The sequence below is a fragment of the Pollicipes pollicipes genome, unplaced genomic scaffold, assembly GCF_011947565.3.
Source record: "Pollicipes pollicipes isolate AB1234 unplaced genomic scaffold, Ppol_2.1 Scaffold_4881;HRSCAF=5763_pilon_pilon_pilon, whole genome shotgun sequence".
NCBI classification, from domain to species: domain Eukaryota; kingdom Metazoa; phylum Arthropoda; class Thecostraca; order Pollicipedomorpha; family Pollicipedidae; genus Pollicipes; species Pollicipes pollicipes.
The window spans coordinates 29,653,254-29,665,992 of record NW_023596576.1 but is presented as its reverse complement, the minus strand read 5'-3'; the positions used below and the strand labels follow the sequence as shown (position 1 = coordinate 29,665,992).

Genomic DNA, 12,739 nt, shown 5'->3' with positions numbered 1-12,739 from the left:
GACGCTGAATAAGGGAGGCATTAATGGTGTAATGCTAATTCAACATGACCAGGTCGGATATTCTGATTTGATGTTCTTAGTAGGTCGTTGATAAATAGAAGACTCGGTGCAAATTATTGGTTTATGATGCATGCGCTCTTGCAGTGCAAGCTAGGAGGGAACTGGTCCCGATTTATCCCTCCGATATCTGCTGCATGGCTCCGCCGCCGCAACGCGTGTTGTGCTCTCAGCCAGGCAGTTAACATTTCCTCCCGAATGCAGCAAGCCTTGCGGTGGCATGTAGTCGATTGTCGACTGTCGCCTTCGCATCGAAGTGCACCACTGCCCGCCAAGCTCACTGTACATAATACTCTAGGCTACGGTGTGTTGAGCTCAAAGTTCATGAAGTGATATGGGACTGGCATTAACTCTTTTTAGTCCACCCGGACAAAATGCATAAACGAACGGATTCTGTCCGCATTCTCCCGCTAGACTTAGGCTCGTTCACCGATGGACAATAGTGGCTGCTATTCCGATATGTGAAAAGGCAATGGCCTGATACGAAAGAAAAACATAATTGGCATTTATGTCACATAAGTGGAGATGTTGCGGCGAAAGGTGAACAGTAGTTTGCCGCAATCTATTATCGCGATCGCGATTTATGTCTTGCACGCTGTCCCAGTTTTGGTTGACTCCCTGCTGGAGAGAAACAGTCGGCTGATACGCTGGCGCCGGTGAGGCTGTGTCCGACCCCTGCCTCCCTGCGATCTGCCCTCCCCCCCCCCCCCCCCAAACGTTTGCCGTTGACCCGAGGTCACCCGTGTCCGTTTTCAGGGTGGCGAGCTCGTGCGGCTGTTTCCCGGAGCCGGCGCGGGAGCCGGCGCGGCGTGGCCGCTGTCGCAGCTCGTGCCCCTACCTACCGCTGCTGGTGGTGGTGCAGACGGTGGCCGCCTTCTGCCTGTTCGTCGGCACCTCGCCAGCTCCACGGCCATCGTCAGGTGCGCTCCGCTGAGCCCAGCTGATTGCGCCGCGGCGGCCGGCCGCCCCAGTTACGCGCCGCCATACCAGCTCCGCGCCGCTGCAAGCGCGGCGTAACTGGGGCCTGTCTGGGCTGTCTAGAAGTCTTTATTGGATACATGAGGGGCGTGAGTGAACTGCGAGCAGTTTAAATTATCACCACAGAGCTCTTCCAGCTGCTGTCTACATGCATGGAAGGGAGGCAATGCAACTCTAACCAACACGGTGGGGAAATGCTGGGAAGGAGCGGTACAAGAGGCTCGGTGCGACAACACTAGAATTCACATCCGCAAATGCCATATGCGCGGATATAATATTATCATCATGCAAATTTGTACCATGTTTGCTAATGCGGCGAATGATTCTCCCTCCAAAATTTAAGTTTTTTAACCGAAGGCTGCTGTCCATTGCAGCGCCTACTGCAAAGGGTTTTAAATTTTCTTAAAAAGTTCTTCTTGTTCTGTCTTTTTGAGGGAACGGTGTAACAGATAGCTTACATCTCTTTGCAGAAGCATGTCAGAATAGCATATCATTTTGGTTCAAGTTTAAGTTTTTTTGGCGTAATCCACTCCGTCAAAGCTGTCTGCCTGACTGTGCGTTTAACTCGTGGTGTTGTGACACTCTCTCTCCCCTGCTGACTTCTCTTTACTTATGTCCGGATAATAACGCGCTGGCTTGATGCTGGCGCCCCACGGCGCAGGTTCCACCTCTGACCATTGACTCGGACCTCTGACCTCTGGCCTCTGACTTCTTGTCTCCGACCTCTGGTCTCTGACCACTAACCGCTGCCCACTGACCTCCAACATCTTACCGTTGACCACGACCTCTGACCGCCAACCTAGCCACTGACCTCTGATTTCTGATCGCTGACATCTGGCCTCTAGCCTTTGACTGCTGACCACTGTCCACTGATCTCTGACTGTTAAAACTCTGACCGCTGACTGCTGACCTCTCTAACCCCTGACTGCCGACTGCTCACTACGACTGCCGATCACTGACTACCGACTGTTGACTGCTGAACGCTGACTGCTGACCTCTCTAACCTCTGACTGCCGACTGCCCACTACGACTGCCGATCACTGACTACCGACTGCTGACTGCTGACCGCTGACTGCCAACTGCTAACTGCTGACTGCTGACCGCTGACTGCCAACTGCTGACTGCTAGCTGCTGACTGCTAGCTGCTGACTGCTGACTGCTGACTGCTGAACTGCTGACCGCTGGCCGCTGACCGCTGAACGCTGACCCCTGACCCCCTGACCCCTGACCGTTGACCGTTGACCGTAGTCTGTTGACCGCGGGTCGTAGGTCGGTGGCGCCCCGGCAGCGTTCTCTGGCGATGGGCATCTCGAGCACGGTGCTGCGCGTAGTGGGCACCATCCCTGGGCCCATTATCTTCGGAACGCTCATCGACCCGCTCCTGCCTGCTGTGGGTGACGCCCTGCGACCGGCCCGGCGCCTGTCTCGTCTACGACAACTGGTGGATGAGCAGGTAAGAACTAGAAGACGTCATCTTGGTGGACGAGCGGGGTGTGGATGGCTTTGGTGCGTCGTTTTCCACTGGACGACTTCCACGTGAAAGAAAACGATGAAAATTGGAAAAATTCCCGCAATAGAGGGACTACCGTCGAAACCCGTTGACCTTGTCAGACTGGGCTTTTGGGGAGTAAGCTTTAAAGATTTCGCTCAATCGCATTTGATAGTTCAAAACAAAACGACGGCTGTCGTGATTTTTCAAGGTTTGTTCAAACTGCCGTGAGTTTTTCATGCCAAAATAAAGCCTTCAAAGACTGCAATGTGAACATTTGTCTGCGTCTGGACAGAGACTACGGTGGTTAAATAACTGGACGCCGTAGTGACATTTACCGCTCCTTTTCTTCATTCCGTTATAACCGCTACGTGCACATTTCGGTGTTAAACGCCTCCGCTACCTACATGTGCTACCTACATGCTATAACCGCTACCTACATGTCTGCGGGATTAGCTGACAGAACCGGTTCGAGGCCACACCTTTCCTTGCTGTGGATGGAGAGCCTGACCGTTCCTGGCTGTGGGTGGAGAGCCCGACCGTTCCTGGCTGTGGGTGGAGAGTCCGACCGTTCCTGGCTGTGGGCGGAGGACTCGGCCCAGAGACAACCTCCCTTCCCGTTCAAGGCAAAACATTGCATTGCGGCCTTGTGTCGGAGATTTTCGCCTATCGTCCGACTTTGATTGGTGCTCGAAACAAGTGGAACCGTACCCAATCAATGAGTGGAACTTCCACTCACTGTCACGGGTGTTACATTGCGTTTATGTCGCAGATATAACACCTGTGGTTAAAACATCCCCACAGCTGCGGCGCATTGTGATGGCAACGCTGCGGCACCGACAGCTAAATGTGCAGTTTGCGTTAATAACGCAATGGCGAAAAGGCACGGCTAATGTCTTACCAGCTATTCAACAACTTTTCTGCGTGAGAGATTAGCACCACGTTCCTTGCGCTGTAACGCGCAACTGCCTTTCCAGATACCTGTTGGGCGCCACGCTTTGTTGGAAATTTGCTTCATTCGTCTTCTATAACTTGGCTTGGATACTGTACAAGCCTCCCGAAGGAAGTGAAGAGTACCCGGTGGTTAAGCTGGATGGTGGTAAGGATGGTGTTAAACCGCCTTTCTCCACCGAGATGGGCTTTCTCCGCAATTGAGTGGTTATGATTATGAGATAATCTTAGGTCAAATAACTCCTTACGTATAAGCAAAACAATGATAAGAATAAGTTGTACTCAGCTTATCCCGTGCGGTGTCGCAAGACGATGTAAGTCGCGTAACACCGAGTGAAGTACCGCCCCTCCGTCGCCCACTCATTCCGTCCGTACTCACTTGGCTACGTGTAACAGCAACTTGCGGCGATTGTGTGCAAATCTGACGGCAGCTAAGATGATATCGCACGTACAAACCATCATCTGACGGCAAATAAGGCTCACCTTTGGCCGGGTGGAATAGTCCAGATACCGTTATGCCTGTATAGTTTTTGCGTCGTGCTGTGAAAAACCGCGTTACGGGAAAGACCACATCACCCGAACGATAGGATGCAAGCTTCAGGTTAACATTTTGACATGCATTCTGTAGCAGGCCAGGTGACTGCTGTGGCGTCCTGGGTCTAGAACTGAACGGTGCTAATTTGTTTACCGCCGTGATTTCAGAGGGCAGGCCGACCGTAGAGGCGCTTGGTAACGGAGACGCAGTGGCGCCACCCAGCGGCGGCCTCGAGAACCCAGCCTTCGAGCCGTAGTGGAGGGCGCTGCGAGCGCCATGGTGCCGAACCGTGATGGTGGCTTCCGGTCGGGCCGCTGAGCAGCTGAGTAATGTTCTGTGCGGCGGGACAATGCTGCTGGACACGCTTCTGCCGTCCGCCGCTGAGGCTTGTGGCCCCTGCGGTGACCTTGAGCGAATTCCGTTGTGTTGTAAAAGAGTTCCAGGACATCAGCAATATTCCAGCATTCCGGGGTATCATAACACAGTGTTTTAGATGAGGCAGCTCATTTGTGACTCTATACCAAGGCGATGAAAACGAAAAGTGTATTGCTGCGGAGCGTTTGTGATGTTCTTACCAATGTTGTCCGCTCGCTTCGGCGATCAAACGGCGTTGACCGTCTTTATCTCGGGGACAGTGCGAGTGATGCGTGTTAGCTTCAGTCTTCCATGCTGCGAATCTTTACAAGATGGTGAGGATGACAAGCAGATGTTTGGAAGTGAGCATGATTAGATGTGCACGATCCGTATGGTAGGATGCTCATGATTGTCCGCTCCCATAGACGCGCTGGCGCGCGTGTCTTTTTACTTACCCATGGCGGGGTTGGTCCGAGTTACATTATGCGCTCACTATTTGCCTCTGGCTGAGATGGCCTGCGGCCGGTGGCAGCGGTCGCGTTAAAGGTTAGGTGGCGTCAGAGGGCAAGACGGACCGTGTCGGGCAGCGCAGCACGTCAGGCTTTCGCCGCAAAATCTGCCCTTCGCCGGGGCCCTCGCAATCGGACGGTGGGGACGGCGCTCACGCCACAGGTGCTGCTGAGTGTAAGCGCCGACTCTATAAGTGCATCCACCCAATAGATTTAGAACAAATGTTTCAGAACGAATGGAATGAATCAATTCCAGTATCAGAACCAGGTATTTTACAGGATGCAATGCGTATTTCCACGCAAATCGCCACGAACAAAGTTGATTCAACAACTTAAACCTCATGACTGATTAAATTGGGTTACTTTCCGCTGCGAGGTTGGGCATTGTTGGTGCAGAAGGTATGCTGCATCAGACAAACGTAACACAGATTTGGAAGCTATTTCGGGGTTTGAAACCTCCCAGCTTTCACGATCCCCGCCTTCGGTGCTCCATGGGACGATGAAAGCATGTTACGGAGCAAGCAGGGTCCATCCACGTCAACGGCCAGCTCGCGTCAGGGAGCATAACATGTGTCAGCTTTACTATCTGCCCCGTTCCCATGGTTGCTATAATGTGCCTTTGACTCTCAACGCCGTGCTTCCAGGGCCGTGTGGTTGGAGGGAGTTTCGTGAAAGCTCTGCTAGGGAAGCTCGTGCTAAGATGTTATTTCATGTTTGACCCCGTGCTGCTACCTTGTTTCTGTAGCAGACCTTCCGTAGCATGGATTTGAAGCAGAGTGGTCGTTTCATTCCATTTTTGATGACTCTGAGGTGCTGTTTTGCTCTCGACATGTGTTGTCTATCACGTTCCAGCGTACATTTGTCACGTGTGGTGCACAGAGGACCCGATCCCAGCCGAACGATTCCACCATCTTCATTTATTCTAGGCTGATTCCATGGTTTAGTTCAAATGTCCTACCGTAGATAAATTCCTCAATAGCAAAAAATAAAACCTGAACATAAACAGCAGTTTACTTTGCGCACCTCCTACTCGGCGAGCGCAGGTGCGCGGCCGGCATCTTCAGCCAAGGCACGAGAGCGCTCTCTTCACACGGGCACCTTCAATGCATGAACCCGACCAATTACTCGCTGGAAAGCATGCACATCGTTTCAGCAGGTGGCTGCAACGACTTCCAGTTAAATGTAACCTTGGTAATGTCTCAGGTGGAACGCAAAACAACTTCACACTGGCCCCACCACAAGTGACTACGCGCTATTAACATTATTGGAACGTGGCTGCGGAAATGCATTGGCACCGGCCGGCCTCGCTGCTGCCAGTCTGTGATCAGTACCGCGGCTGCGCTGGGTCCCTGGCTGCACCGCCAGCCTCCTGAGGTCACGCCCCGCTCGTCATATGACCAGCGTGTTGGACAGGAGGTCATCGACGGCGCTGAGATCGCACGTGCTCTCCACTCCAACGGCCCGGGCGCCGGCCGCCGCCGCCGCCGGTCCCATTGTCCCCTCCGTCTGGACGCCCTCGGGCGGCTGCGGACGGTGGCGTCCCCTGGTGACAGCGGAGCCGGGAGCGTCCCGTCCCTGCCGCCGCTCCAGCAGCTGGTCCCGCAGCGCCTCCAGCTGGCCGAACAGCTTCTCGTTCTGGCGCTGGTGCTCCAGCGTCTTGTGCATCACGTGGTGCACGTTGGCGTTGACGGCTTCCATCTCCTGGAGGCGCGGCACGGCGGACGTCAGCGTCACGAGCTAGCGCAGTCATGCTACTGGCCGGTGACAACCGGGCCGAAGCGAACTCTGTTGCATAGTGCGAAGCTCCACGTTGAAGCTTAGCTTGCATAAGTCGAATGGTTAATGATTATAGTGAGATGACGCTTTGACACACTGATAGTCATTGTCCATTGGTAACGAGCATTGGTCGCGTGTGCTTTTCTAGCACTTCCTCAGATTCGTTGATGCTTAAAGCGTAGTTCATTTTTGTAATGCATGCTGTGGTTAGTTATGTGAGTCAAAAAAACACAACGCCCTCCCATGATGTCGCTAAAACGAAGCAGACCTCGGACACAGATGATTCTTCATCTAGTGCAAGATAATTGCGCCCGAAATGAAAGGAGTAGCCTAGCTCACCATCCACATATTCTGAAGTTGTTCATCCACTGTTTGGAACATTTCGGCGAAAGCAGCCATCTTGCCACTAGTTGTTGCCACGATGATCTGCAGGGACGTTACATTGTCCTGCGTGGGAAATCCAGGTTAGATAATGTTGTAAGAGTGCTAGAAATTGCCCGAGCTGAGCGGCTTAGCTCAGCCTGTGAAAGCTCAGTCTCCCGACGCAGGGTAATGCTCAGCCTGTGGGAGCTCGGCCCCCCGACACAGAGCAATGCTCAGCCTGCGGGAGCTCAGCCCCTCGACACAGGGCAATACTCAGCCTGCGGGAGCTCAGCCCCTCGACACAGAGCAATGCTCAGCCTGTGGGAGCTCAGCCCCTCGACACAGAGCAATGCTCAGCCTGAGGCAGCTTAACCTCTCGACACAGAGCAATGCTCAGCTTGCGTAAGCTCAGTCTCTCGACAAAGGGCAATACTCAGCCTGCGGGAGCTTAGCCTCTCGACACAGGGCAATGCTCAGCCTGTGGGAGCTTTGCCTCCCGACACAGGACAATGCTCAGCCTGCGGTAGCTCAGCCTCCCGATGCAGGGCAATGTTCAGCCTGCGGGAGCTCAGCCTCTCGACACAGGGTGATGCTCAGCCTGCGGGAGCTCAGCCTCTCGACACAGTGCAATGCTCAGCGTGCGGGAGCTTAGCCTCTCGACACGAGGCAATACTCAGCTTGCGGGAGCTTAGCGTCTCGACACAGGGTAAAGCTCAGTCAGATGTATTTCAACTCATTCTCAAGGCGGAACGCGACCTTTTTTGGTAACGAATGCAGCCGACAGCTTTCACGTGCCACAAAGCGAATGCAACATGCTAAGTTCGGTTTGAAGCGTGCCAGATAATGGCTCGCTGGGCTGCATCGCTTTTTGTCGAACTTTTCCCAAGAAGGCGGCTGGGGGCTATAAGAACGCACTGTTGAAATCACCAAAAGCCCAGAAGCTAACTACGCACAAGCCGACCACCCTCAGGACTGTGCGTCCGTCCCTGAGTCGAGACCGCCGAAGCTGACCAATCTGACCTGTATCCTGGCCATGTCGGCTCTGGCGGCTGTCATGTTCCTCTCGGTGCCGCCCAGCCGGCCTTCCAGGTCCGTGACACGGGCCGAGGTCTGCCTCAGACCTACAGAGGCCCGCTGCAGGCCCGTCAGCAGCGCCGGCAGCAGCTGGCCTGTCGGCAACGCTCGTCAGTCAAACGCATGCAGATGAGTGTTGGGGAGAGACATGGGGCCATTCGAGAGAGGCGGTAAGCGCTGTACCGATTGTCGTCAGCTCCTTGGGGTAGAGCTCGGTCGCCAATGCATGCGATAAAAAAACACCGGAATACAGCGTTAGACAGTTAAAACTCGAAAAGAGCCACGCGATGTACGTTCATGTTATCGTAATGCTTGCCATTTTCATGTGTGTGACACCACGACCGTTGGGCTCGTTGTCGCGCAAGTGACATGCTGCGGATACTGATGTCGTTAAGCGACCCACCCTCTCTGGTGAGCGTAGATGTTAGGTTTGAGAGCGAAGAGCTGCCGGTGCTGCTGCCGCCCCCAAACTCCTTCTCCAGCTGTTTGCGGGGAGCCACGAGGCTGGGCACCGAAGCCCGCTTCTGCCTGCTCAGGCACGGAGCGGCCGAGCGTCGCGATACCCCTGCTGCTCTCTGTCGGTAGATGTTGCTACTGGAGCTTAAGACACCGCCGCCAGGCGGCGACGGGCTGGCGGACCGTCGTGCGGGGGGCAGGGTGGTCTCCGACGTGGCGGCGCTGAGACACCGCCCCACCGAGGGTCGACACGGCTTCCGCGAGCCCTCCGACTCTTCGCTCGAACTGTACTCGTACACCAAGTCCCGACAGGAGGACACCATCAGACTCCTGCCGGAAACGAACGTTATAAATTAATCGGCTTACTTATTCGACGCACTGGACCATGACGTAACGTGGAGTCTCGCTGTTGTGCTGCACAAGGCAAAATAAGAGTTTGAAATCATTACAGCTTTGACCACGATAACTGCCGAGCCTCCATATCCCAAATCGCAAAGCAAGCTGCACTTTTATTCGTTCCAGTCGCTTTGGTGATACACCGGAGGTTATATTCGCTATATTTTGATAACTGACGCACAAAAGCCAATCTACGCCGAATTAATCTGTGTCAAAAGACGCAGATGCCCGCATAGGGTCCACTCGTTGAAGTCAGGTGGTGAAGCGATCCATCCTCTCTGGTGAGCGAGGATGTCAGGTTTGAAAGCAAATCCAAATGGCGTGCCGTTCGGCTAGTCTCGGTCGTCCGGCGAGGGTCGGCAGCGAATGCTAGTCTTGGTTGCCCGGCGAGGGTCGACAGCGAATGCTAAATGTTGTGTCGTGTGTATTTCATGCCGGACACGCAAATTTTTTTGTGATCCCCGGTAATGAAACGCACAGTGAAGGTGTGACTACATCTTCACACGTAGTCAAACGCGTAATTACGTCCGGCACATGCGGGCATACCGGCAGTGTAATGGTTTATGAAGGTGTTTCACATTGGTATGGGAGTTTAAACTAAAATAGCCATCTTGAAGACCATTCGGTGCAGGTCACGGCCCTGTCCTTCTCAAGACCTTAAACCCTCTAGTTTTTTAGCTGCACGCCCACGAAGATGGAAATACTTTCTCACGCAGACTATTTCACGGTCACTTAAGAATGCATGGCGCTACAGAGACGTCATTCAAATACTGATACCCCATTTGCCATACGGCGCTCAATGCCAAGCAGCATATAACCGTCGAATCGTTCATTCTAGCTTTTTGAGCATGGTTTTCCAGATATAACGTGCTTCAGCGGGCTCTCATTCAATGTTGTGCAGGTAATGCGAGTTTCGCACAGGACTGATATGATTTGGTTGTTTGGATTAGAGCCCTTTGGACCAGAAGTGATCATTTCATTGCTGTGGGATGAAGGAGAATAAATAATGGTGGGACAGGACTACATGCGCCTGGGAGCCAACCACCGAGCCTTGGCCAGGGCAGGGACCACTCGGAGTGTGCGCTGGGCGTCCGGTCGAGGCTGCCCTTCAGGAGGCCTCTCGGCCCACTCGTCGCTGAAGCATGAAGCCTGCCCAGGTAAGCAGGGCGTCGGGAGGATTTAAGATAAAACACAAAAAAAAGAAGGAAAAAGGGCCGGATGCTTAAACAGAAATCACGTTTTGTGCTACATAAACTGCATACAAGAAGTTGGACATACGTACTTGAAATTACCGAAATAAGGCCTGCTATGTTAATAACGACGCGCAACTGAATACGAGATGCATACGGAATGTTAACGGCATTACTCCAGTTCACTACAGCAGACGTTCCGTCCAGCGTCCATGGCCGCTGCTGTCTGACAGTCCCATCTGTACCCTAAGGTTTAGCTGGCACCCAGGACCTGACAGTTGTAGACGTTCCGTCCAGCGTCCGTGGCCGCTGCTGTCTGACAGCCCCGTCTGTACCCTAAGGCTTAGCTGGCACCCAGGAGCTGACAACTTCCGTAGTAAAACCATCTCACATCATTGCAGTTCTCGCAGTTTGGCAATCCCCCAGGCGAATCAGTGTTCCCACAGCCTGCAAATTCCTCCTCACATTCTGAGAGTTTATAGTCCGACAGTTATTCGGTCTTAAACTTCATCATACTGTCCGACAGTTCCTTTAATCTGACCCTGTCATACCTGCTTTTTCGGTCCGACACCCTGCGCAGTCTGTCAGCCCCCTGCAGCATGACCGCTCCCAGTCTGATAATCCGCTACCGTCAGAATCCCACAGAATCTGTCAGGTCTCACAGCCTGACAGCGACCACTGCCTGACAAAGCCTGTGCCAGCTCGCTTGCCCTGGTTAGGGGAAGCCATCCGTCCGCCGCCGCCGGCGAGCTGTGCTGACTAGCCAGCTGACCTCATCCAATCGCGGCCACTTCTGCCCACTTGTCCCGCCAGCCGACCGTAGCCATGGCGACAGAGGTGCACCGAGCAGCGGCGCAGCGCAGGACGACGAGCCTTCAGGCATGAGTCCCCACAGCACCCGTGTGTACGGCAGCCATTGCTGAACGTGTAGCAAAAGCACGACTAATGTTTTCGTCACCGTGGGTAACAAGGCGAGAGGCGCAAGTCACCGGTTCCGGCAGACTGCTGGCGGCTCTAATGGCGGCGAGGGCGGAGGCGAGTAAGCAGGCAGGGCATCAGAGACATTGTGCTGGCCCAGAACTCCGTCAGTGGCCATTGTCAGCGGTCGGCGGGGCAGACACGCTGACGGGGTTCGGGCGGCCGAGCAGTGCGGCGACAGGTGGCGTCCGTGTGGCGCGCGCCGCCGACCCCGGCGGTCGGAGTCCGGCCGAGCTGAGACGCCGTGGACTAGGCAACACGACCCTTCCCATTCCCTCGTGTTAGGAGAGAACACGATAGCTCAACGAGGGAGCGCGGGAGCGAGACAGTGGGAGAGCGAGTGAGGGAACGTACGAGAGAGCGGGCGTGAGCGAGCGCGAGAGTGAAGGAGTGAGCGAGAGAATACTGTGTTTACAGGTTGTTGGTCTGAATTAGGAGATTGCAAGCCCGTGGGAGGTGGTATATGGTGGCGATATCCAGTGGGAAACAAAATAAGCCCGTACCAGCGAGAGCCATGGAGACGAGAGACATATAGTCAGTTTAGGACATTTTTCGGTGGGCGAGCGGCAAGTTTCGTTGATAAAAATTTGTTTGAGCTCACGGCGTACGGCGCATCGATGAGACTTCGTGTGGACACACTTGGCTTTGTGAGAGATCTAAAGCAATACTCGCAGCACACGGTCTTTGAGGCGGAACCGTCCGTTGGCGCCAGTCTGGGCTCTCCCAGCTAGTATCAATGGTGAAAATCCACGCTTTGAAACGTTTGCTATAACGACTAGATGAGTTCACAACACTTCATTGGGCTTTCCGCAAAGCACCCACCTTTGGACCCAAAATTCACTGAATGGAGGCGACGCAGATGGTAAACCTTCTTCGAAAGCGCCGGTGAAACTCCATTCCCTTTTGTGTATATTGTCCTACACTTTCATTTCAAGCTGCTTCCAAAGGGAACTTCGCGCCAACCATCTTAAAAAGCTAAAAGAAGCAAAACCCCGTTTTATCGAAACTCTGCCACTTGCATCCCCACATCCAAGGCTTCTCTCCAAAGCCGCGACACTACCCGGAAATGCGCCACATTCCTGACGGTTTATGCGGCTCGCGCCGAGAAATATGTGTGGCCGTATGTTAAGCAACAGCCGGAAATCAACATTGGAGGCCTGCAGGCCGGCGCAAGACGCGTCGGCCCTACTGATGGTGGGCCGGCCAGCTCGCTCCTGAAATCTCGCCAGCTTTATCCGCGAGCCCAACAATGAATGCGTCGCTATCTGCTGGGAGCCGCTTGGTCGAACGGCGGCGGAATCATCGATGGGGGTGTGATAGCACTGGGTTCGCTGGCAGGCCTGCCGCCCCAGGCCTTGTGAGGACGTGGACAGGCCTGCCCTGCTGGCAGATCAGCCCCAGACCCTGTGTGGACGTGGACAGCAAGGCGACGGCATCATCTACAGCGAGGCAGCGTGCTGCCATGAAGCGGCCCATGCTCGTCAGAACGGTACGCGGCATGCCGCTCTATCTGTGGACCCAATTCTCAAGATTGTTCTTTGTGCCTCCTCACAGACACGGGCATACGTCAGTTCCAGTGCAGCGGTGATGGAAATGAGGACGATGGCAAGCATAGATGCTCGGCACTGCCAGA

At 54.3% G+C, this 12,739-nt stretch overlaps 1 protein-coding gene and 1 long non-coding RNA gene across 2 annotated transcripts; one reads left to right on the top strand and one right to left on the bottom strand.

Moving 5' to 3' along the window:
- Window positions 1–2,411: 2,411 nt before the first annotated feature.
- LOC119099929 (uncharacterized) lies at window positions 2,412–4,652 on the top strand. The gene is made up of 3 exons (XR_005094442.1): window positions 2,412–2,488; window positions 3,502–3,623; window positions 4,178–4,652. It is a non-coding gene; the product is annotated as an uncharacterized LOC119099929 (long non-coding RNA).
- Window positions 4,653–4,665: 13 nt separating this feature from the next.
- Window positions 4,666–9,130, bottom strand: LOC119099928 (uncharacterized). The gene is made up of 4 exons (XM_037223020.1): window positions 8,490–9,130; window positions 8,033–8,181; window positions 6,989–7,096; window positions 4,666–6,574 (listed from the first exon to the last, which is right to left on the bottom strand). The coding sequence occupies exons 1-4, from the start codon at window positions 8,863–8,865 to the stop codon at window positions 6,263–6,265; spliced, it is 945 nt and encodes a 314-aa protein (XP_037078915.1). The 5' UTR covers window positions 8,866–9,130; the 3' UTR covers window positions 4,666–6,262.
- Between the last annotated feature and the right edge of the window lie 3,609 nt (window positions 9,131–12,739).